Source organism: Odocoileus virginianus, chromosome 6 (assembly GCF_023699985.2).
Source record: "Odocoileus virginianus isolate 20LAN1187 ecotype Illinois chromosome 6, Ovbor_1.2, whole genome shotgun sequence".
NCBI lineage: Eukaryota > Metazoa > Chordata > Mammalia > Artiodactyla > Cervidae > Odocoileus > Odocoileus virginianus.
In genome coordinates this window covers 15,209,267-15,233,065 of record NC_069679.1, presented here as the reverse complement: position 1 = coordinate 15,233,065, position 23,799 = coordinate 15,209,267, and the positions used below count along the sequence as shown (strand labels likewise).

The window sequence follows — 23,799 nt, the reverse complement described above, 5'->3', positions numbered from 1 at the left end:
GATTTCCCAGACAAGAGTACAGGAGTGGGTTGCCATTTCCTTCTCCAGAAAATCTCCCAGACCCAGGGATCAAACCCACATGTCCTGCATTGGCAGACAAATTCTTTACCACTGAGCCACCAGGGAAGCCCCGCTGATGACTGGTTCTCTAATCCAGGACAAGTTAGTTAGTCTGACAGCCTCATTTTCCTCTTGTTCAAGATGGAAAGAACAATACATGGCTTGTTGGATTGTTGACTGAAGTAAAAATGCACGATGTGAGAGCTGTAACTTTCAGTTTTATTTGGGGATTTACTGAGGGCTATAGCCCAAGAGAGAGTGTCTCAGATAACTCTGAGGAACTGCTCTGAAGAGGTAGAGGTGATCATGTCTTTGTGGAGAAGGGAGTGGGTAAGTGCTGTCAAGCACATCTTGGTGGAGGGCTACTGCTAGTCACAAGGCACAGATATCTTAGTTAATGATTTTAGTGCTTTTCTAAGTATGGGGAAATGCCAGAAGTTGTGTTGCAGGAAAATGGGGCATGAGAGAATGGTCACTTCCCAAGTCTTGGGCAAGACCCTGGGATAAGCCCCAAAGTGAGGGTCCTTGGCTTCCTACAGGAAAGAATTCAAGAACTAGATGAAGTAGAGTGAAAGCAGGTTTACTGAGGGAGTTACATACTCCATAGACAGAGTGTGGGCCATCTCAGAAGCAGAGAAGCCCCATGGTTGTTAGTTTTTATAGGTTGGGTAATTTCATAGGCTAACAAGTGGGAAGATTATTTCAACTATTTGGGGAAAGGAGCAGGGGTTTCTAGAAATTGGGTTACCACTCACTTTTGGGGCTTTTATGGCCAATCTCAGAACTGTCATGGTGCCTGTGGGTATGTCATTGAGCATGCACATATATTACAGTGAGCTTATAATGAGGCTCAAGGTCTATTGGAATTTGAACCGCCCACCATCTTGGGCCTACTTGATTCTAAATGGCATTTGTCCTATCTTCTATTTTTGGGGGTGTGGGAGGGACGGGGGGCAGGCCACATGGCTCGTGGGATCTTAGTTCCTCTATCAAGGGTTGAACCTGGGCCCCAGGAATGAAAGCACCAGTTCTAACCACTGGACCACCAGGAAATTCCCCTGTGTATCATTCTCTTAATGGTTGTGCCCTGCCTCCTTCCCTGCTGTCTCAATTGGGTTCAAATTTTCTCCTGTAAATATCCATCTGAAGGCCTGTTCTGCCAGTTTTCCCAAAGCACAGAGTGCCTCATTCCTGATCTCTGCCCTCAACTCCTTTCAGAGTGTGTTGAAGGTCAGTCACCACAGTGACTAATGACTCAGTCCTTTTAGAGATACAAGACAAGCATGACATTCTTTAGTTCAAAGGTTGTGGGGATTAAATGAGATGACGTTAACAGTAACTAACACAGCACTAGACACAAAGTAAATATTAAGGAAATGTTTGTTCTTATTAACTATCTTTAACCCAGGTAATTAACTATGTCTGCTTTGTTATTTCTCTGAATAATTAGAAGTTGGGCAAAGCACAGAGCCCCAATATTTGGGCATGCAAAATAATGGGTACTGGAGGGACTGCAAGTCTTATGGCTTTCAGAGGACAAATCAAATTTATAAGTTGAAGCTGAAATCAGTGTAAAACTTAGACCTTTTGTTACTAAAACAGTGAGAGAAAAAAAACTATTTCCCTCTACTCAGGTTCATTGGGCCTATAATTAGACTGACGAAAGACAGATTAACAAGAGGAAAACCAACATGTTTCTTAACATATGCATTGCACATGCACAGGAAACAATTAGGAGTGACTCAAAAGGGTGGTCAGAACTTGGGCTTATATAATGTTAAAAAGCAAAATTCAACTCAGCAAATGTAAAGATTATATTGGCTTTATTCAATAATGTATGAGTCACGCAGCATCCAACCAACAGATGTAAAGGTGCTCTGAGGAGTTATCTAAAATAAGAGAGTTTTATAGGCAGAAGGGAGAGAGAAGAGTTAATTATACTAGACAAAAATCAGATTAGTTAAAAAAAAAATCAGATTAGTTACAGCAAGGTCATTTTCCTTTAGGGGATGGCAGGGATCTATCAGGCAGATTACCTAATAGTACAGCAAGCTACTCCAGTATTCTTGCCTGGAAAATCCCATGGACAGAGGAGCCTGGCAGGCTACAGTCATAGAGTTGCAGTCAGACATAACTGAAGCAACTGAGCATGCACGCATGTACACAGTACTGATCAGGCAATCCCTGACTGTCTGGTTTAAGATTTCATTTCTGGGAGCACTGAAATTGTAATTAAGTTAGCATAAGTGACTCCATTTTGAGCCTGTTATCTTGTTTTTAACAGTAGTATCTTAACCCAAGAAAGCAATAAACTTTTAGAGAAGCAACAAGACAGAGGAAAACAACTTTTAGAAATTCAAAGCAAGTTGTGAGTAAATATATGAAGTTGAGCAAGTAAATATATAAAGCATTAATGAAAAATAAAGGCTAGTTAGTACAGTTTATTATGTAGATTCCTCTGGTGCCCTCTTTGGGCTGATAAGGTCAAGAGTTTTTTGTCCTTCCTAGTAGAGAAAGGAGCGGGAACACCTTTCTGTCCTGCTTGTAGGCAAATAAGAGGAGGGCAGAGAACCTTTATTTTTAATTATTTATTTTTGGTTTTGGCTGTGCTCGGTCTTCTTTGCTGCTCGCAGGCTTTCTCTAGTTGTGGTGAACGGGGGCTCCTCTCTAGTTGTGGCGCACGAACTTCTGATTAAGGTGGCTTCTCTTGTTGTGGAACAGAGGCTTTAGGCATTCAGACTTCAGTGGTTACGGCATGTGAGCTCAGTAGCTGTGGAGCACCAGCTTAGTTGCCCAGCAGCCTGAAGAATCTTCCTGGATCAGGGATCGAACCCATGTCCCCTGCATTGGCAGGCAATTCTTAACACTGGACCACCAGTCAAGTCCAGAACTTTTCTTGTATCTGCGTCTTCTCAGTTGCCTTCAGCTCAAAATAATGCTATACTAAAGTGGCATAGTTTGGGGTGGCATATTCTGATACCCTTACACACTCAACATCATCAAACAATGGAAAAGTGGAAGGTCAAGAAGGTCCCCTGATAAACAAAAGCCATGAATGTACAGTGTATCTCACTATGGTAAGAAATTACATTCTTTATCAAAAGAAACACATATCTTCCTAAGAAGAGGACTCTTCTAAAGACAATCTTTGTGTGAAAAAGTCTGTTTTCCCGTTCTTTTCCCTTTTATTTTCACTTTCTCCTTCAAATCCCTTTTTTTTCTTCTCTCTGCTATTGCACATACAGCTCCATCCTTTAAATTTTGGCCCTAGTGTGGCCAAAACCCCCTTTCTTTGTAACAGTGTGATATAATAAGAAATACATATTTGTTCTTCATCTCCAGGTCTGGCACAGAGCTTTCAACCCTCATTATTCCCTAAGTGGTAAAAACAATAGGAGCATCTTTTGTCATATTTGTTTTTGTCCCATTTCTGAAATAGCTCCAGAGCAATAAAGGTGAAAGGAATGTCTTTTGTTTTACACAACAAGCCCCTTTCACCACACTGGAGTTTATATTAATGAAGTGACTTTTGGAAAGCCCCTAAGAATGGAGGCTGGATGCCAGGAGAGCCAACCACATGGTTCCAAGGTTGGAACTTTTGTTTCCTTCTCAAGGTCCAGTAAGGGCAGAAGGGCTAGAGATTGAATTCAATCACCAGTAGACAATTATTTAATCAATCATGCCTATGTAACGAAGCCTCCATAAAAAACTCTAACCAAAGGGGTTCTGAGAACTTATGAATTGCTGATTACATTTAGATGCTGGGAGGGTGACACATTCTAAAAGATAAAGGAGGTTATGTACCTTTTCCCCAGTGTCTCAACCTGTGCATCTCTTCCTTATGGCTGTTTCTCAATTGTATCTTTTTATAATAAGCCAGTAATCTAGTGTTAGCAAGAATTCAACAAAGCAAATTTTAAAGATCTAACTGGCTTTACTGAACAACTCATGAATCAGGCAGCATCCCAACTTACTAGTGGAGAAGAACTCCAAAGAGTTACAGAAAGGGAGAGGATTTTAGAAACAAGACAAGAAAATCATAAACAAAAAAGATTATTTCAGGACTTCCCTGGTAGTCCAGTGCTTAAGACTCCATGCTTTCTCTGCAGCAGGGGGCAGAGGTTTGATCCCTGGTCAGGGAACTCAGCTCCTGCTTGCCTTTCAGTACAGTCAAAAAAGCAAAATATAATTAAAAAGATTATTTCAGGTTTAGATAACCTACCTATGGGAGACAGAATGGGTCTTTGTGACGAATTACCTAACCTTTCTTTGGAGGATGGAAAGCACCTCATTGGTCCTGACCAGAAAATTCTGCGCTGACCAATTAGAAATTGGTTTTAGCACAAGTGACTCCATTTTGAACCTGTTGTGTTTTTTTGTTTGGTTAGTTTTTTGTTTGTTTTGTTTTTGTTTTTTAGTTCCCTAACCAGGGACTGAATCCACATCCTTGGCAGTGAAAGCACCAAGTCCTAACCACTGGACTACCAGGGAGTTCCCTGTTGTTTCTTCTTTAACACTAGTAAGTAAATTGTTTTCCTGGGGTCTGTGAACCATTGCAGTAAGTTATCAAACCTTAGGAGGTGGTCTTGGGAACCTTCAAGTTATAGCTGGTGATCAGAGGTGAAACCTGAACTTGAGATTAGCACTTAAAGTAGGAGGGGGGAGAGTCTTATGGGACAGAGTCCTTCACCTGTGGCATCTGTACTAGGTCAGGGCAGTTGGTGCCAGAACTGAGTAACATTAAGAACACTGAGTTGGTGTCCACTGAGAACTGGGGAAATGCCTGGTATGAGAAAATCCACACATTTGGTGTCAGAAGTGTTTGAGTACAGAAAAAGGAATCTTCTTTTCTTTTATTTTGTTTTCTAATATAGTAAATAGGTTATTATTTTCTTTTAAAAAAATGTTGAGAATCTAATTGCAAACAGCACAAAGTCAAATTTCTCAAGTATCAAGTTTCTGATCTAAGCCCTAGTACAGCAGCAAAGAGCTTCAGTAAGCCCATATCATTTCATCCTAACATAACTGTCCTTGTAGTCCCTGATGGAACAGAATAACTTTACAGGCTCCTTTCATTTTCTTCCCTTCTAGTCTTAGAGAGTCCCATAAAGAGAACCCCTCAATCTTGCTTCCTCCCTGACACCCATAAGAGAGTTTACCATATTGTCCTTTCCAAGGGCTAAACACTCTCCATAACATGGGACTGAAATCATCACTGCTTGAGCAACACTGTCTGATAGAATTTTTTGTAATGATAAAAAAGCCTCTGTGCCATGTAGTATATGATAGCCATTAGACACATGTGGGTGGCTGTTGGGTGCTTGAAATGTAGCTAATGTGACTAAGGAACTTCGATTTTTTATTAATTCAAATCTAAGTAGCCACATGTGGCTGATGGCTATCATATTGGAGAGAGCGACTTTAGAGCTATTTTACTCACTTTCTTTGTTTAATCTGAGGGTCAGACCTTATTTATAGTTCATTCAAAAGGCAATGACACCCATTTGAAACCAAAGAACAATCTATCCCTGGCAGGCATGAGCTATCAGGTCATCAGTTCCACCTATTTCTGGAAAATTTAATGTGATTTACAGGCACAGGAAAGAGGTTTGTTAAAAAATTAGTTTCCTTTCATAAAGACCATATTCATACTTTAATTATACATAGAATCACATATGTTAGAGGTAAAAGATATACTCTTATCTTGAAGCTAAGGAGAAGCAAGTACCTTGTGTTTCTCCCCAGAGGCCTGTCTAGAGCAGGCCCTGAGAATCTTCTCCACTCTGTAATTCTAACAGATCCAGCCTAATCCTGAGATATCTCAGCTCTGGGGATGAGACCAAACAGAGCCCTGTAGGACCCTCCCTGGTACAAAAGTTCCTGTGTCCCCTGTTTCTTGTTTGTAGAAAAAGGGTTTGTGGCTTCCCTGGTGGCTCAGTGGTAAAGAATCCATCCACCTGCCAAGGCAGGAGACATGGGTTTCATACCTGATCTGGGAAGATCCCACAGGCCCTTGTACAACTCTTGAGCCTGTGCTCTAGGGCCCTGGAACTGCAACTACCGAGCCCATGAGCCACAACGACTGAAGCCCGCAAGCCAGGAGCTGATGCTCCACAACAGGAGAAGCCATGGCAATGAGAATTCTGTTTACTGCAATGAAGAGTAGCCCCAACTAGAGGAAAGTCCGAGCAGCAAGGAAGACCCAGCAAAGCCAAAAACAAATAAATAAATACAATTATTTTTAAGAAAAAGTCTTTGGTGTCCTAGGCCTTCCCTGAGTGCCAAAGAGCAGACCCAAGTGGTTACTAATTAGGGAGATGAGGGAATACAGAAACAAAGGACAAGCAGTCAAGAAACAATTTAAAGCAGCCCTGGTTCCTCCCCAAAGGATATACATAATGACCTGACATTTATGTTTGAGGTGTTCTGCGGGAACTGACGCCCCCAATCCAGGTGGAGGATGGTGACTGCATGCTGAACACAAGCTCATAGACCCCAGACTGGTTGGAACCAGAAGGCTGATGATTAAAATTCCTAAAACCCCATCCTGTTAGCTCACCACCAACCAATCAGAAGAAAGTCATGCACCTTGTAACTCTCACCTCAAATGTTGCCTTTAAGAATGTATGTATGTGTATAACTGAATCACTTTGCTGTACAGAAGAAATTAATGCAACATTGTAAATCAATTATACTTCTATTAAAATATATTAACTTTAAAAAATTTTAGTAAATAAGTTTTAAAAAAAATAATAATAACCCTTTCCTGAAAGCCTTCAGGGAGTTCAGGTCTTCTGAGCAGAAGCCACTTGTACTTCTGGCTGGGGGCCTACAATAACCACTATACTTTCCTTCATCACAACTCAGTGTCAATAGATTAGCTTTGCTGCACCGCAAGTGGACACAAGTTCAGATCAGTAATAGGGACATCTTAAGAGATCTCTTAACTTTAGTTATAAAAGGCATTTTCCACATGTTGAAGTTTCCTACTCATGACCAACCAGTAGAGCTGGTTTGGCACACAAAGACAAAATACAAACGCCTCTGCACTGCCTCAAGAGAGAGAGATCTAACATCAGTTCCAGCCAGGTCATCAGCCGAATTCAGTTCAGTCACTCAGTCGTGTCTGACTCTTTGCGACCCCATGGACTGCAGCATGCCAGGCCTCCCTGTCCATCACCAGCTCCCGGAGTTTACTCAAACTCATGTCTACTGAGTTGGTGATGCCATCCAACCATCTCACCCTCTGTCGTCCCCTTCTCCTCCCACCTTCAATCTTTCCTAGCATCAGGGTCTTTTCAAATGAATCACTTCTTCGCATCAGGTGGCCAAAGTATTGGCGTTTCAGCTTTAGCAACAGTCTGTCCAATGAATATTCAGGACTGATTTCCTTTAAGATGGACTGGTTGGATCTCCCTGCAGTCCAAGGGACTCTCAAGAGTCTTCTCCAACACCACAGTTCAAAAGCATCAATTCTTCAGCGCTCAGCCAGGTCTGCTTACCCTGAAAAGTTCTACATCTTACAGGTTTTCTGAAAAGTGGGAGATTCTATTAACCTAACAGTGATGTAGCCTGGAATATCCTGTATGGCACAGCTTCCAAAAGCCCTTGACACTGTCAACCAGAGAAAAATTGCACAAACTAAAAGCTGAGAGTTAAGTTTTATTTGGGGACCTTCCTCAGATTGCCTTGAGGAACTGCTCCCAAGAGGTAAGGGAGGAGCCAGGATATATTGCAGTTTTTGCTGGGGATGGGGGGGTGGGGGGTGGGGGTGTCAGGGGGTGGAGACATGTAGTGGAACATGGAAATCACAAAAACCAGACATCTGAAGTTAGTGATTTTAGTCCTTAACTATACATAAGAATTATTCCTTAGATATGCATCTTAACTATCTAGGACAGACAGTTTCCTGTTTATCTCCATCCTGAATTCCCTTCAGGGCACACCATGGCGGGGTGGGCTGAGTGGGCGGCCAACAGTTGCTCTGGCTGATGGCCTGATGGCAGGCAACATTCAGTGTTTACTGGAACAGCAGGTAATATTCGTTTATTGAAATTATGGGCAACATTTCCCTTTTCATAACACTTAGCACCTTGGTTTGTGTGTGTGTATGTGTGTGTTTATAATTAATTAATTTGGCTGCATCAGGTTCCAGTTGCGTCATGCAGGATCTTTTGTTGCAACGAAATGAGTCTTAGCCACTGGACTACCAGGGAAGTCCCTGTTTCTTTACTTTTGATAATGGTGTTATTAGTGCTTAACATAATGCTGGGCTTTGAATAGGTATGTTAATAATAATGGTAACTTTTTAGCATAAACAAATGTACTAAATGTTTGAATTATCTTAATTCTTACAACAAAATAGGAGACGGAGGAGGAAAATTTAGAGATGCTATATAATTTACTCACAATGATGTAGCAGATAAGCTGCAAAGCCAAAATTGACCTGCACCCAGAATTCTGACCCTAGAAATTATCTTCTAATTTCCAGTGAGTCCTACTGAACTTTAGCATCTGAAGTGCTTCCTAAAAATGCAGCTATTAGCATCAAACCAAACTTAATGAATTAGAATCTCAGAGGGTAGGGCTGTAGCAACTTTTTTTTTTTTGGCTGCACCTCACAGGCATGTGGGATCTTAGTTTCCCAACCAGGATTCAAACCCTACATTGGAAGCATGGAGTCTTAACCACTGGACTGCCAGGGAAGTCCTGGAAGCTTGAATTTTTAAACAAGCCCTCCAGATGATGGTCATGCATCCTGAGGTTTAGGATCACTCTGTGGTAAGAACAAGTGACAAGATGGGTCCTCATTTGTTAGTACTACCTTGCTCCACACCTTGCAAATTCCTAGACCCCCAAGCTCTAAAAATGCCCGTTCTCTCTTTTTTTTAATTAATTTTTACTGGGGTGTGAAAGTGACAGTCGTCAGTTGTGCTCTACTCTTTGCTTGATCCCATGGAGTATACGGTCCATGGGATTCTCCAGGCCAGAATGCGGGAGTGGGAGCCTTTACCTGCTGCTTTACAATGTGTTAGTCTCTGTTGTACAGCAGAGAACCAGCTATATGTATACATATATACCCTCTTTTTTGGATTTCCTTCTCACCTAGGTCACCACAGAGCACTGAGTTCCTTGAGCTAAGCAGTAGGTTCTCATTAGTTAACCTATTTCAACATAGTATCAATAGTGTATTAAATACCCATTCTCTTGAACTTCCTGCCCTTTGATAATCAGATCAGTTTAACAACAGTGTTACATGAAAGAAGAAATCGCAGACTCTCCTGGGTCTACCAGGAAGGCTAAAAAAACAAACCAAAAAAAACCCATCTTGACAAACCCTAGCATCAGTATTCTCCCACCCTCCACTACTAGTCTGGTTTTAAACTTATCAAGAGAATGCCGGAAAAAATAAATAAATTTTTAAAATAAATAAAAGAGGATACCGGTTACAGACACATCAGGCCTTGTTATCCAGTTCAGGTAAGTTCTGGAGCCAGCTAGCCAGCCTTAAGATTTGGCTCCTCTGCGGAGCAAACCAATCAGGACTTCTCTCCTCCTCACCACCCGCCCCCATTCCAGCTACTTAAAACCGACCCAGCTTTACAGGTTAGTCCTTCAACTTCCCTCCAGCGGGGAGTGGAGGCAGGGATCGTCCAAACTGACGGAGACCTGAGGTTGAGCCACCTTGTTCCTGAGAACCAGGCTGGGGCCAAAGACATCCCCGGGGTTGAGGAATGCTCATCTTGGCTGGCGTGGCTTAAGGTTGGGGTGGCCAAATAAAATACAAGATGCTCAGTTATGTCCCAAATATTGCACAGGACAGACTTACTCTAAAAAAGTAGCTGGTGTTTATCTGAAATCCAACCTTAACTAGGCGTCCTAGTTTTATTTACAAAATCTGGCAGTCTACTTGGGCCACAAGCTCCCAGGCCCTTCGTAGGAGCGTTCCACCGTTGGCACTGTGTCCACAAACATCTTAAGCATCTGCTTAGAAGGAACGCTAAGGAGAGGACCTGGTGGGACTGGGGTCTGTAATAGGGAAGAGTGTGTGGGAGCGTGCAGGGGTAATTCTATTACCTTTTACTTATCAGAGAATGGAGGTTTGACGGAGGAACTCGCAGTTTCAGTACTACTTACCTCCCTCGCTGTCCCCAAACGTGTGGCCTAACAGCGGTCGGGGCTCAGAGACAGCTCACGTGTCCCGGCTGGCCCAGCCCGAGTCCTGCGACCCCGCCTCCCCGGCCGCGGCGCTGGCCACGCCCCACTTTGTTATCCGACCCTTTTCTGGGTCAGCTGGTGCTGGCGTCAGGCGGAGGGATGGGCTGGCTCAGCTCAACCCGGCAGGGCTTGTTTACTATGGCCGATGATCTGGACCAGCAGTGAGTTAACCTTGTCCCTTTTCTCTCTCTCTCTCTCTCTCGGGGCCGTGAACCTGGGACTGTGTGGCTGAGGAACAGTTTTAGACATCTTCCCGCCTTTCGTTTCCAGGTCGGCTTCTGGGGAGGGCTGGGGGCTGCGGCTGCTTGCTTTGCTTTTGCCCAGGAGCTGCGGCCGCAGAGCCGAGGGAACGATGGAAGATAACGCTTGCCTGCAGCCCGGCGATTCTGACTTTCCACTTTAGTCTCGGCGATCATTCCTCGCTCCCCTCTAGTGCCTGCACCCTGGTATTAGATCTAGTGGTGATGTCTCAGATCCCTCAAAGCAAGCGTGTGTGGACGCGGGTGCGGGGATAGCAGCCAGCTCTGCTGCTAGTCTGCGTTTGCTCCCGGACGCTAGTCGGAGGTGTGGGAAGAGCATCGCTTAGCGCCGCAACGCGAAGGCTTGGAAAGCGGAGAGAGGGCTCCCCTGGGCTGGAATTGGTCTGGGTTAATAGGCTTGCAAGTTCCTTTAGCTTTCACCCAGCGAGGCGCTTAATTCGCCAGCAATCCTAGTTGATAGTTTTTAATCATCATTAACAATCTCCTTAATGCTACGGTTTCAGTATTAGAGCTTAGGATTTTGTTACCGCGATCTCAGTGACATCAAGTTTGGGATGCCACCTGTAGGTGGTGTGGCAAGCAGTTCACCGTCTGATAGGAACAAGGAAAAGTTGCTTGGAGAATGACTCAGCTTCCACCCAAGCCGGGGTTATACCAGAACTGGGCCTTTCCTGAATCCCGTGTTCCCATTTTGGAGCTGCTTGCAAAACTAATAACGTTGTGACAGGCTTGAAGGAACTGCCAAGGAGAGTGGTACTTTCCAAAATGATGCTTTCAAGAGGAAATTTACAATACCTACAATGACTTAAGGAAACACAGAATATTAGAGTTGATATTCAGTCAGTGCAGTTTCTTTCTACAAATGAAGAATCCAGTGTCCAAAGAAGTTAGACCCCAATATCACAGAGGTCTAGAACAGGCTTCTTACGCAGCACAGAACCTCTTCTGCCTCACCCACCATCAGGGTAAAGATCCCTTGACGCTAGAAGGATGAGACCACCCCAGTCAGGCTAAGCTTGTGGCTTAGGGGCCACTCTGCTTCTTGTCTCAGTTCCCCACCCCAGGCCTTCTTATCTCCCCAGTGGTACTGAGCAGATAGTGTGCCAGGTGCCATTTCCAGCACTTTACTGGTAGCATTTTCAGTGAAGAAGAAAGGCAGGATATCTGAGGCTCTCTGCAGAGCAGCCCATGATGCTGTTCCTCGGGACAGCATCTCTCCTGAGTGCTACTTTGGGCAGATACAAGGCCATGTGGGGTCCATATGACATGCTCTGACTTGTCACAGTCTCTTTAGGATGGAGAGAAAGTCTGTCTCCTAAGACCAGCAACATTCTGTGGTCTTGGTGCCCGCACTCAAGCCTGTAAGGAATTCCAGTGGATTTTTGAAGGGTTCTGAGTCTTCGTAGGATTGAGACTAACAGCTCTCATCCAGCTAAAGCCATTGACGGACAAGTTTCAGCTGCAGCCTCAGTAATTCAAACCTCTTAAGATCTGAGTAACTGAGATTTGCTACTTGAAAAGCACAGAATATGGATAGTTTATGATTTGGCCAGGGGAAAGAACATTTACTGAGAGTGTGTATTGTGCTAGGCATTATTCTGTGCTTTAATTTATTCGATCTTTATGACAACCCTATGAAGTAGATACTATTATTACCTCCCTTTTAAAGATGAGGAAACTCTGACAGAGAAAGGCTAAATAATGTGCTAAGGGCATTGTGTATATATGCCCTGGTTGGTGAGTAGTGATGCCAGGATTAGAACTCTGACCTCTGGCTTTAGGTCACACGTCCTTTCAGAAAGCAGGCAAGTGTAAAACTGGTTGTATATTGAAGTATCCATGTGTGGGCTTAAAAAGCTGAGGCTGGAATGTCCAGAGGAAACACAAGGAAAAACCTGGATTTGACTTTTTTTTTGGCCTTGTTTCTCAGCAGTGAAAGCACAGAGTCCTAACCACTGGACCATCAGGGAATTCCTGAAACCTGGATTTGAGATCCAGGTCCTCGTTCTGCTTCTTTTTCTAACTAAATGTATGGCCTCTTTGGGTATCACTTTGCTCATCTGTTAAATTAAGAGGCTGGACTAGATTTCTAAGGAACTAGCCTCATCTAAAATTCTGCACTTCGAATGATGCAGCATGGTGCCCAGTGTGTAGCGAGAGGGGATAAGTAGTAGTTGCCCTCACTCCTTCACAGAATGCCCCCGCTTGACTAGTCTGATGTTTACAGGCCCTTCCTGTAGCTGGTAGTGTCCATCCTGAAATCCACTTCATCTAGGCAGAGTTCAAGGAAAGAGAAATATGGGATGGAAAAGGAATAACAAAAGCGATTCATTGAGCATCTGTTTTATCCCAGGCACCTTATGAGATTCCTTTCATAGCTGGATACTCAAAGACAGGTTATTTATCAGGCCAACACCATTCTTCTCATAAATGACATTACTACGACGTAAATCTAGGGTTATAAAAAAATTACTCTAACACTGGTACTTTCAACCTGTACCCTGCAATGACTTAAAGTCCCCTGGGTGTAAAGTAGAAAACAAGATAGGTTATCTTACCTGTTTTACTGCAAGCCGTTGGGTGGTGAGCTTTCTACTCATTTTATAATCTGGAAACAAGGCCAGGGGCAACATGTGTCCTATCAGGGGATCAAAACTGAGTTTGAACCCAGGTCTCCCTCCTCCTACTCCCTGCCTATCCCAACACATCATTCAAGTCTGGCCTGATTGCCTGAGAGCCCCACTGGCCACTGACACAGTGCTCTGGGCTCCCAGGGGCTGGGAAGCAGGCATAGAGCAACCCTGGTACTCTGCCAGGAGGGCAGGTGGCATGGGAATTCGTCCTGCTCTAAAGGAACATACAGTCCTAGGCATGGCAAAGGAGAACTGAAACATTAGTTAAAAGTTGGCCTTTCCCCCGCCCCTTGTAACTTCCTTGAACATTATAATAACCAGTAACAAGGGGGAGTTGTAAAGCTCAAATGAGATAAAAAAAAAAAGTGAGAGGGCTTTATAAACTGTAAAGTGCTGTACACATAGTCTTCTGAGTATCTGTTGAAACAAAGGGTATGTTGTTGCTAATAACCATTTACCAGGGAAGAGTAACAGTTTATCAGGCAGCCAGGGAACTGCTGACTGCCACAGGGGCAGGTTTCCTGAGCCTGGGAAACTCCCTGCACCTTGATAACTCTTTTGTAACTGCCAGCAAGACTGGGAGTATCAATGTTTGCAATATTGCTAATGAATGTTTCTGTGTGTTCCCATCCCAGGCCTCAAGGCTGGCTGAGCAGCTGGCTGCCCACTTGGCGCCCCACTTCCATGTCTCAACTGAAGAATGTAGAAGCCAGGATCCTCCAGTGTAAGTAGAAGGTGGCTTGTGCGACCTCCCTCGGGAGCCCCAGAATACAGGGTCTTCCCAGAGCCTGGCCCAGTGAGCCCACTGACTCCTGGTTGACAATGCTCAATATAGAAGGAAGGGATGTCCATGATTGGAGGGAAGCAATTTGTGCAGAGGGTGCACATTCTATGATAGCAGTTTCTTAACATCTCCCACCCTGTCCAGCATGCTGGTTTCTGCCACATCCTGCAACTTCACCTCGAACCCTGTACCAGCTATTAATACACAGTGTGTACAAATACACATTCACTTCTTGCTTCTCTTATTCTTTTTCCATCTCTCCCTTTCTCATCAGACAAACACTTCTTAGATTTACCACCTTCCTAGCCAAGGACCAGCAATCCTATATTCTCTAATAATACTGTTCCTTGTATTCTACCCAATAAGCCACCCCTCCCCATCATCCAGTCACCAGAGTAGTTGGGCACTCCCACTGGCCAGTTCTCCTAGGCAATGTTCTGTGGGATCAGGGCATCCCCCTAGGAGCACCAGCAGCCACCAACTCAAACAAGACCCTTGGGCCCCATCTTCCCATATTTCTCATATGATCTTTCCTGCCCTGCACCCTCTGCCCTAGCCATAGCTACCCTCTCTCTTATGAGCCTGAGTAAGTACAGCCACAGAACAGTCAGTTTTCAAGCCTCTGTCTGAAATCCATGTGACTCACCTCAGGTGCTCTGCTGTGTGACTGCCTTCACACTGGCAGAGCAAACACTGCCCAGCTTCATCTTTCCCTAATAGGGACCTGGCTTGACCCTCCCAGATACCCTCAGTGAGGACACATTCTCCATCGATCAAGCCCCAGGCATATACAAGTATAAGAGTGATGAATGCCAGAGCTCTGTGGGGTCACTTCTGCCCTGGACCCAAAGGGAGCCCAGGGAATACAATGGCCCCTCTTAATGCCTACAGATTAGACATCTACAAGGATCTTCCCTGTAGCTCACACAGTAGAGAATCTGCTTGTAATGCAGGAGACCCAGGTTCAATCTTTGTGTCAGGAAGATCCTCTGGAGAAGGGAATGGCAATCCACTCCAGTATTTTTGCCTGGAGAATCCAATGACAGAGGAGCCTGGCAGGCTACAGTTCGTGAGGTGGCAGAGTCAGACACGACTAAGCAATTAAGACTACTAACAATAGACATCTACAAAATGTACTTGGAGTTGAACTCTTAGGCTGTATGATCAGAGAGTTGTAAAAGGAAAGGTGAGAGAGGCCAGGAAGGGTTTGGGGATGAGAGAGAGCTGAAAAGTGGGAGTCCAAGCAAAAAGATGATGTGGTCAGCACACAGTCTTATCCCTCTGCCCTGCACCCCCTCTCCCCAGGCCTCCAGAACAAGTTCCTGGCTCGATATGTGTCCCTCCCAAACCAGAACAAGATCTGGACAGTGACAGTGAGCCCTGAGCTCAGGGACCGCACCCCACTGGTGATGGTGCACGGCTTCGGGGGCGGCGTGGGCCTCTGGATCCTCAACATGGATTCACTAAGCACCCGCCGCACGCTACACACCTTCGATCTGCTAGGCTTTGGGCGAAGCTCGAGGCCAACGTTCCCGAGGGATCCAGAGGGGGCCGAGGACGAGTTTGTGACCTCAATAGAAACGTGGCGGGAGAGCATGGGGATCCCCAGTATGATTCTCCTAGGGCACAGTCTGGGAGGATTCCTGGCCACTTCCTACTCAATCAAGTACCCTGACAGGTAAGGAGAAGCCACCTGTCTCCATTACAACAGTGCCTTGCTGGGAATCTTCCATTACCCATTTCCAGTTGTTCTCTTCCTGGGCAACTTAAGGGCTATGGTACCTTCAAGCAAAGAAAACTTGTCTTCTCCCTTTTCCTCCTTTAGAGTTAAACACCTCATCCTGGTGGACCCATGGGGCTTTCCCCTCCGACCAACTGACCCCAGTCAGATCCGTGCACCCCCGACCTGGGTCAAGGCTGTGGCCTCTGTCCTAGGGCGTTCCAATCCACTGGCTGTTCTTCGAGTCGCTGGGCCCTGGGGTGAGTAGCCTGCAGATGAAGAAACTGTCTCCTCCAACCACAACTGTCCCATTCTAGAAGCCACCCTGTGTCTGGACTCTCACCATCCCCTTTTGTTCATGAAAAATGGGAATAAGCCTAGCATTATTATTTAAAGCTGTTCATCTGGACCAGATGTCTCGGTTGGCAGTTTCAGAAGGTTTTTTTCCTCCCTTCATCTGCATGGAAAAATCTTTTCTATTCAAGAGACAGATGGAGCAGAACTTTTACTCTGTGCCCCAGAGAGAGAGAAAGGGGTTACGAGGTGACTCTTCCTCTGCTGAACTTTTATGCTACATGTGTGGGTTTGGGGCAGCTGTTGGTGTTTCAGCGTGGTCACTATGGATCCCATCTCTGCAGCTCACCCAGCATCTGCTTCCAGGAGAGGTCAGAACCAGAGCCTCCAGCATCACCTACAGAGGCAGGCAAGCCCCTCTACACCATGTCCTGCCCCAGTCAGACACCACATCTCCACTTAGTAGCTGTTAGGAAATCCTGTGAGTGAAGAGAGGAAGGAAGTGGGGCAGCCAGAGTGCATAGATTTAGTAGGCCCCAGGCTTCTGACCTCACACTGCCAGCACCTTCCTGTCTGGAGAGGAGCTTTTTAATGAAGTAAAAGCAGCTTCCCTTTATGGTAAAGGTGGGCGACGCTCTGTCTTGCACTGATGGCTTATATATACACAGTAATGTTCAGCTGCTAATTATTAGGAGTTAATTGCTAGTGGCCGAATAAGAGTTGTCTCTCTAGGCCCTTCAAGAGAAACAGAATGACTCTGGGTAAAAGAGAAAAGTGAGCACTTGAGCAGAAGGTAGGAGTCTGGGGAGAAAGGAAGGAAAACAAGAGACACAGGTGCCAAAAGGTACTAAATGGGCAGAGGACTGGTCTTCTTAGGGTACCCAGCACTGTGCACTCCAGCAGACCTTCCATAATCCTCCAGGCAGGAGCCCTGTTCTAACCACTGTCCCCATTTCGGGACTTGCCTCTGGCCAGGGCCATGCATAGACATCAGAGCTAGTATGGTAGGGGCAGGTGGCTGGCAGCCTTGGAGGAGGGCTAGTGCCCAGGAGATCCTGCCATGCCTCCCTCTCACCCCTCCTCACACAGAGAGAGCAGACTGGAAGAGAGAGAGAGGCCAGAAGCTGATGACTAGGCACAATTTTTACAGTCTGTTTCAAGTGCCCTAAACTGCTTGTGTGTGGACTATTTAAAGAAAGGTGGAAGGAACAGATTTCTCTAAAACTTTGCCCTGAGTCTGAGATGCCAGTGTTAGGTTTACCTCATCACTTGTATTCTGTTACAGGCCTGAACCTGAGAGGGCTCTTGGTTTCATCCACTACCTTCAGAAGATTAAAAAGCCATACATGCTCTCAGGGAGAAAGAGAACACAGCTCAGACCATAAAAGCAAAGCATGTCAACCATGGACTCTTGTGTGGTTTGTGATCCTTGCAGGAAAGGATCTTGGGATTTCATTGAGCTGCAAATAATCTGGTTCCTCAGTGACCTTAGACTATCCAAATTCTTTGGCAACTGACTCTCATTTGTCGTTACCTGGAGCTTCCCAAAAGACTTAACATGCTCTGTCACTATAACCTTAAGTTTACAAAGCAAACAAACCCTTAAGAGAAATAATGTTTGGTTAAAGTTGTTAAAACATACAATGACAGGGGTCTTTCCTCCCCACTCAAACTGGCCCCTCCACATTCTGTTCCCTCCTAGGGCCCGGCCTGGTACAGCGATTCCGACCGGACTTCAAGCGCAAGTTTGCAGACTTCTTTGATGATGATACTATATCAGAGTATATCTACCACTGCAATGCACAGAATCCCAGGTGAGGGCAGCTCTGGGAGTCAGCTCAACGTCGATGGGTTTGGACCTAAAACTCCAGCTGCTGGAAAACTCCAGAAATATCCCAAGATCAGTCTGTGCTGTATTTTTTTCTTCCACAGAGCTGTCATCCAGTTAGGGGAACATAGGCATTAGCAGGTGTGCTTATTTCCAGAGATTTCCCCAGGGATAGGCAAAAAGGGATGGAGAAGATAATAGATTAATTAAACATACCACCTGTCTCTATAGAGGAAGACCCTTACTCTTCCCTGGAAGTAAGCAGTTGGCCTGACAGGCAGAGTCTGGAGAACATTTGCAAAGATCTTTTTTTTTTTTTTAACTGAAGAAGTATTATGAACATGGTATTTTTGTAAAGGAAAAGAAAGAAAGCAAGTCCTTTCCTGTCCCAGACCTGTAATTCCCTCGTTTTCTTGTTATTTTCTGTCTGAGATATCATGTGATATTGCTTCAGAGAGCCTCCTTGTATATCTTGGCACACGTCTGACTGTACCTCTAGGCTACATTCCTACAAATAGAATTGCTGATGGAAAGATTATACATTTTAAAACTTAATGTCTGTGCACCTTGAAACACTTACTGTTGGGATAGGAATGCCTTTTCTGTCTTTTGGAGAATTGAGGATGTCCCCAGAATCTCAACAAGCTTATGTTTGTGACAACTCAGACAGTGGGCCCCTGGCCCGTACCCTGTGATCCGCAGTCTTGGCAGCCGCCAGCCAGGGCGGAGTTAGGGAAGTAATCTTCTCTTGGTTAGTGCCATGTGAGCTGCTGATACCATGAGGCACCACCTCTGTGGGGACTTCACCCCAAGCTGCTGGGAGGCATCACAGGCAAGCCAAGATCACTGGGAGCAGCAGCATTGCCCTGCCTCATTTCAGGCCTGTTCAGTCCGAAGCTGTGAAGCAACTGGGACTTTGCATTCCAATAGCACTGTCTGAGCATTGACCTCAAATTCAGACTGCTTTCAGGCAGCGTGGGAACTGTCCATCCAGCATTCCTCAGAAGCTCAACTGATGGAAGGGTCCTGCTTAAACAGCAGTCTAGAAACTCAGTTCAACAGTCGAATCAGCTTCCTGCTTGTGACCCCTCTCAACTGGGCTTGGTGCCAGTCTCATACCCTCTGAGGCCTTGCAGCAGGCCCACCCCTAGTCCTTTCCTCAGAGCGTTCCCCAGCCTCAGTCCTCTTCAGTATAATGAATCGCCTCCCATCTAAGCCACAGAGTATGTAGTCACACAAGTCACTCAGGTCCTGGAAGAAGCAGAGAGGATGTTGGTGATAACCAGCCGCTTCCCCCAAACACCATCACTCAGTTTTATAAGCCCCTGAGTCTTTTTGAGTTGTAGTCTTGAGTTCATGGTAACTGTTACCATTCCCTTGGAAAACATATAATTTAGCAAAAGAATAATATCTGGGGGGTGGGATACCTACTTCGCTTCATTAAACTTGGGGCTTTGTACATATTTTCATTTTCCCCATAATGACCTCAAAAAGTGGGTATAATTTCTCTTCAGCTTGTAGATGAGAGAACTAAGGTGTATTCTGGTTCCACGACTTGCTAAGAAAGTAGAACCAGGATTTGCAGGTATGTCTGACTCCAGAGTCCATGACCGTTTCACTGTGCTGCAGTGTCTTAGGAAAGGACTCTTCCTGGTGACCTGTGTAGAACTCAGGCTCCCCTTCATCTCAGGGATGCTAAGGAGACTGGGGACATAACCCCCAAACAGACCGAGCCTGCTGGGTGCCAGTCACCCCAGCCTTTCCTGCTTCCCACAGAAGTGACAGAGCCGTCCAGACAGCTGCCTTCCCCTCCAGCCTTGCAGACCCCTCCCAGCACGACCTCTGAAAGACCAGGGAGCAAAGTAGATTAGATCGGCTGTCATTGCTTTTCAGGTGGCACAAACTGCTGCCCCCCCCCGGGTCCTCGCAAGACTGGCTTCTCATTCTCCAGTCTCCTCAGTTAACCCTCTGTGCTTCTGTAGTTCTTGCCCTTCAGAGCCCACCTCAAGGAAGTCTTCGACCCTCTCCTCCAGCCCCAGCCAGCCAACTCCCTAGTGTGTGTTCTCCTAGAACTCCACCGCCCTTTCATAATTCTTGGGAAATCTGAAGTTAAGTTAATCCTGTAGTTCATTATGTAATGCCTGAGGATGAGGAAAATGGGAACTCCGGGACAGCAGGCACTGCATGTGTCTTGTTCATATGTGCCCACCCTCCGCCCAGAGCTGCCACATCAATAGCTGTTAAATACATATTAACCTGCTATGCTAGTGAACAATCCTCGGTGCCATGGGGTTTTCACAAGTGTGTCCCTCCTACCTCATCTGTGTCCGGACCCTCTGGAGATTCAGTCCTGTCTCGTCATCTTCCTAATATTTAATGAGCCTAGTGCTGGGCTCTGAGGTAAACAAAAAGATGCCAAAGATACTGTCCCAGCCTCTGAGAGACCCACAAATTGACATTTTATGCTGTGGCATTTACTCATCGCCTCACCTGTTTGGCTTTTCCAGTGGGGAGACGGCATTCAAAGCCATGATGGAGTCCTTCGGCTGGGCCCGGCGCCCCATGTTAGAGCGAATTCACTTGATTCGAAAAGATGTGCCCATCACCATGATCTATGGGGCCAACACCTGGATAGACACCAGCACGGGGAAAAAGGTGAAGCTGCAGCGGCCCGATTCCTACGTCCGAGACTTGGTACGTTGCCACCAGAGGGGACAGACTGAGGTGGGAATCTCGCAACATGCAGCACATGTTGATTGACTCAGTGTAGCTATGAGACCAGGGAGCGAACGGTGATGGGAGAGTCAGGGAGAAAGAGGAGTGGAAAGCTTGAGATTGGGTCATGAATTTGAAAGGGTTGGCTCTCTGTAATATCATAATTCAGGGTTCCTCACTTCTGTGAGCCAGTCAAGCTAAAAGGCAAGTTCTTGTCCAGTAGTCAGGTATAGGGAGCATGCTGCTCCTCTTCCCTGTAATTCTCACTCCAAATCAGAGCTGGGTACAATAGAGGCTGCCAAGAAGCCTTCCCACCATTCTCCTGCCTCCACCTTCACTTGCTAAGGAGTGTGCTTACTTATGGCTACCCACTCCAGTATTCTTGCCTGGAGAAGTCCATGGACAGAGGAGCCTGGTGGGCTATAATAGGTCCATGGGATCACAAAGAGTTGGACACGACCTAAGGATTTTCACTTCGTGCTTACTTAGTCTGGTGCCTCAGGGGCCCTGGCTATTGAACCTGTGGATGATATGAGCATGGTGGGACTAGCGTGGAAGGAAAGATACAATCAGGGACCATAGGAGCAGAAAGGATGAGACATTGGGATTCACTGGTTGCCACTGGGAAGTGCCAGGATATGGGGAGAAAGGTGGACAGTTGTCTTAGATACAATACATGCTTACGGGCAACAGGCAAACAGGTTTACAAGAAAAAGAAATGGTGTGGCAGCTTTCCAGTGCCTTGAATAAAGGGCCATCCTGCCTCTGGTGGGGTCCTCCCTCCATAGGAGATCGAGGGTGCCTCGCATCACGTGTACGCAGACCAGCCGCACATCTTCAACGCGGTGGTGGAGGAGATCTGCGACTCAGTCGATTGAGCTGCTCTTCCTGGAGGACGAGGAGAAAGCCAGAGAGTTGCTCTCACCTTCCTGTCTCCTTACTTACCCCTCTGTCCTTCCCTCACTGACTAACATGTGCCAGCCAGGCGGAGTCTCAGGCTGTCCCCAGGGCAGGACCACAGAAGAAGAAAGAGCACGATGACCCCACAGTGAAGGCTGGAGGCAAAAGCCACAAGAGGCCTTGAGCTCCCCACCCCGGGGAAGCACATGAAGGGTTGTAGAGTGCCACCCCATTCTCCATGCCGGTATCACCAGGTGGCGGTTGTGAAGGGATTGCACCAAGCCACGTCCCCCCTGTGCCAAGGGAGGGCAGCAGCTTCTCCCAGACAAAGGAGAGGCTCTTTGCCCAGGTCTGGAGTGTGTCTGTGGGGGAAGGGGGGAGGCTCCATGCAGGACATCTTCCTCCTCCATCACCCCTGGACCCCAGCCCATGCCAGTTCTGTTCAGGGGCTGGTTGGGGCTGGTTCCCACTTAACTACCTAGAGCAGGTCCTGGAGCTCCCGTGACCTAGGAGGTCATATCCAAATCTCTTGTTAGCAGAGGAGGCAAGGGGCAGGGCAAGGCATGGCTGGTCCATGGAGAAACAGCTCAGGGCTCCTGGCAGACTCTTTGCTAAGGTTTGAGGCAGGCATCGAGGCCACGGGGCTGGTCCTGGCCAAGGATAAGCCCACCTGGCCGCACATTCCAGCCTCACTGTACGGGGATTCGGTTTTCCTGCTCTGTGTCTCAGCCCTGGCTGCCTAAGCTGGGAACACTCAAGTGCTTCCTTCCCTGCCCCTTCTTTCTCCCACTGGGAGGCCTCTGGGCCTCCCTCTGTGCCTTGGGCCCTGAAGCCCCACCCGTAGTACTGAGAACAGTGACCCCTGATGGAGAGAAGGGAAGGCCCTTCGACCCCAAGCTGAGTCTGGATCCCCATCCTCTCTAGTATCTGCAGGGTTTTTTTGCCTGCTCACGTGAACCGCTGCCCAGGGTCCAGTGGGGAGCCTCCAGCCAGCAGTTCCCTGTCCTCATCAGCCACAGGATGGTTCTCACTGCCTGGCCCTCCATCCCTGCTGCCTGTCCTTCTGGTCTCCAGCTTATCTGTCCCCGACCTACCTGTCACTCTCTCCCAGGGGCTAGTTCTGGGCAGTAGGCGGGGCCTGGCCCCAGAACTAGGGTCGCTCCCACCTACTTCTTCACTTTTGTAAAGCCAACCCTTTCACCAGAATAGTATTAACTCCTGGTGCTTTGTACTACTGGTCCAGCTGCCTTGGGCTCCTTTTCTATATTAATAAAGAAATGAGTCAAAACCGCTCATGGTGATGATGTTTAATATTGCTCTGACAAGAATGCTGGGGGGTGGTGCTGAATTCACAACCTCTCCTGTGATGTCTGAGTCAGAGGAGGGGCCCTTAGAGGTACCATGCACAAGCCCCCCGGTTTAGTGCATCATCTGCCCTCTGGACCCCATGCAGTCTCCAGGTCAGCACAGTTCATCTCAGCCAACCACTTGAGAGGATAGAGAATTAGGCTGAACTGAGTGCTCCCTCCTTGCCCATTAAATAGCCCTGTCATCTGAAGTTCACCGTGGCCTCTATCCAGACGGCTCCCTATGCCCTGTTCTGCTTGCCCTCAGTGTTAGCCACTCGGCGGTAACCAGCTCTTTGCAACCTCATAGACTGCAGCCTGCCAGGCTCCTCTATCCATGGGATTCTCCAGGCAAAAATACTGGAGTGGGTTGCCATTCCCTTCTCCACGGGATCTTCCAGACCCAGGGATAGAACCCAGGTCTCCTGCATTACAGGCAGATTCTTTACCATCTGAGCCACCAGGGAAACCACTCATCCTCACCTCAGTTCAAATGTTCCATATGCATTATGCAGGGAAGCCTTCCACTGACCTACCCCCCGCCCCAGACGAGACCTGCACCCCTTCTTCTGTGCATCCGTGGCTTACTCAAATGCCCCTTTGTAAAACTTATACTTGTAGTCACTTGTTTCATGCCTGTCTTTCCTCCCCAGACCACAAGCTGCTTAAGAAATAAGGGGCAGGTCTGGCACCTAGTTCTTGTTCAGTACATTTTTATTTTGATTGAGCCAAGAGAAGTGAGGTGTGCCAAGTGCCCAAACATGTTCAAATCATTACCAGCAGTGCCTGTTATTACCAGGGGTATCAACAGGTATCACTGTTGGTGATAACTAGGCTATGATAGTGAAGAAACATGGCCCCTGCCTTCATGAGAAATTACATTCTATGTGGAAACTTGTGTTTAATCAGATTATTACATCAATCAGTATAAAACTGAGACTGAAAAGTGTGGCCCCTGAGAGGTTGGGAAGGCATACCTGGAGAGGTGATGACCTCTGAGCCTGAAGGAAGGGCAGTGAAGGGGGTGGGGGCGGGTCTGTG

General features: G+C 46.6%; 1 protein-coding gene and 1 long non-coding RNA gene across 3 annotated transcripts; one reads left to right on the top strand and one right to left on the bottom strand.

Moving 5' to 3' along the window:
* Positions 1-1,866: 1,866 nt before the first annotated feature.
* LOC139035588 (uncharacterized) lies at positions 1,867-11,482 on the bottom strand. Its single transcript, XR_011488194.1, has 2 exons — positions 10,198-11,482; positions 1,867-3,095 (listed from the first exon to the last, which is right to left on the bottom strand). It is a non-coding gene; the product is annotated as an uncharacterized lncRNA (long non-coding RNA).
* ABHD4 (abhydrolase domain containing 4, N-acyl phospholipase B) lies at positions 10,333-22,705 on the top strand. Of its 2 annotated transcripts, none has more exons than XM_020905095.2 (7): positions 10,333-10,439; positions 13,807-13,895; positions 15,261-15,633; positions 15,781-15,935; positions 17,672-17,783; positions 20,305-20,491; positions 21,301-22,705. In XM_020905095.2, exons 1-7 carry the CDS (start codon positions 10,378-10,380, stop codon positions 21,388-21,390), a joined length of 1,068 nt encoding a protein of 355 aa, XP_020760754.2. In that variant the 5' UTR covers positions 10,333-10,377; the 3' UTR covers positions 21,391-22,705. The 2 variants fall into 2 exon arrangements, with proteins under 2 accessions (XP_020760754.2, XP_020760755.2); XM_020905096.2 differs by lacking the exon at positions 10,333-10,439 and adding an exon at positions 10,476-10,548.
* The last annotated feature ends 1,094 nt before the right edge of the window (positions 22,706-23,799 follow it).

Coding starts and splice junctions, on each gene's coding strand:
- ABHD4 (XM_020905095.2), top strand. CDS start 10,378: ATGGGCTGGCTCAGCTCAACCCGGCAGGGCTTGTTTACTATGGCCGAT. Junction 15,936..17,671: donor TCGAGTCGCTGGGCCCTGGG/GTGAGTAGCCTG, acceptor GTTCCCTCCTAG/GGCCCGGCCTGGTACAGCGA. Junction 17,784..20,304: donor TGCAATGCACAGAATCCCAG/GTGAGGGCAGCT, acceptor TGGCTTTTCCAG/TGGGGAGACGGCATTCAAAG.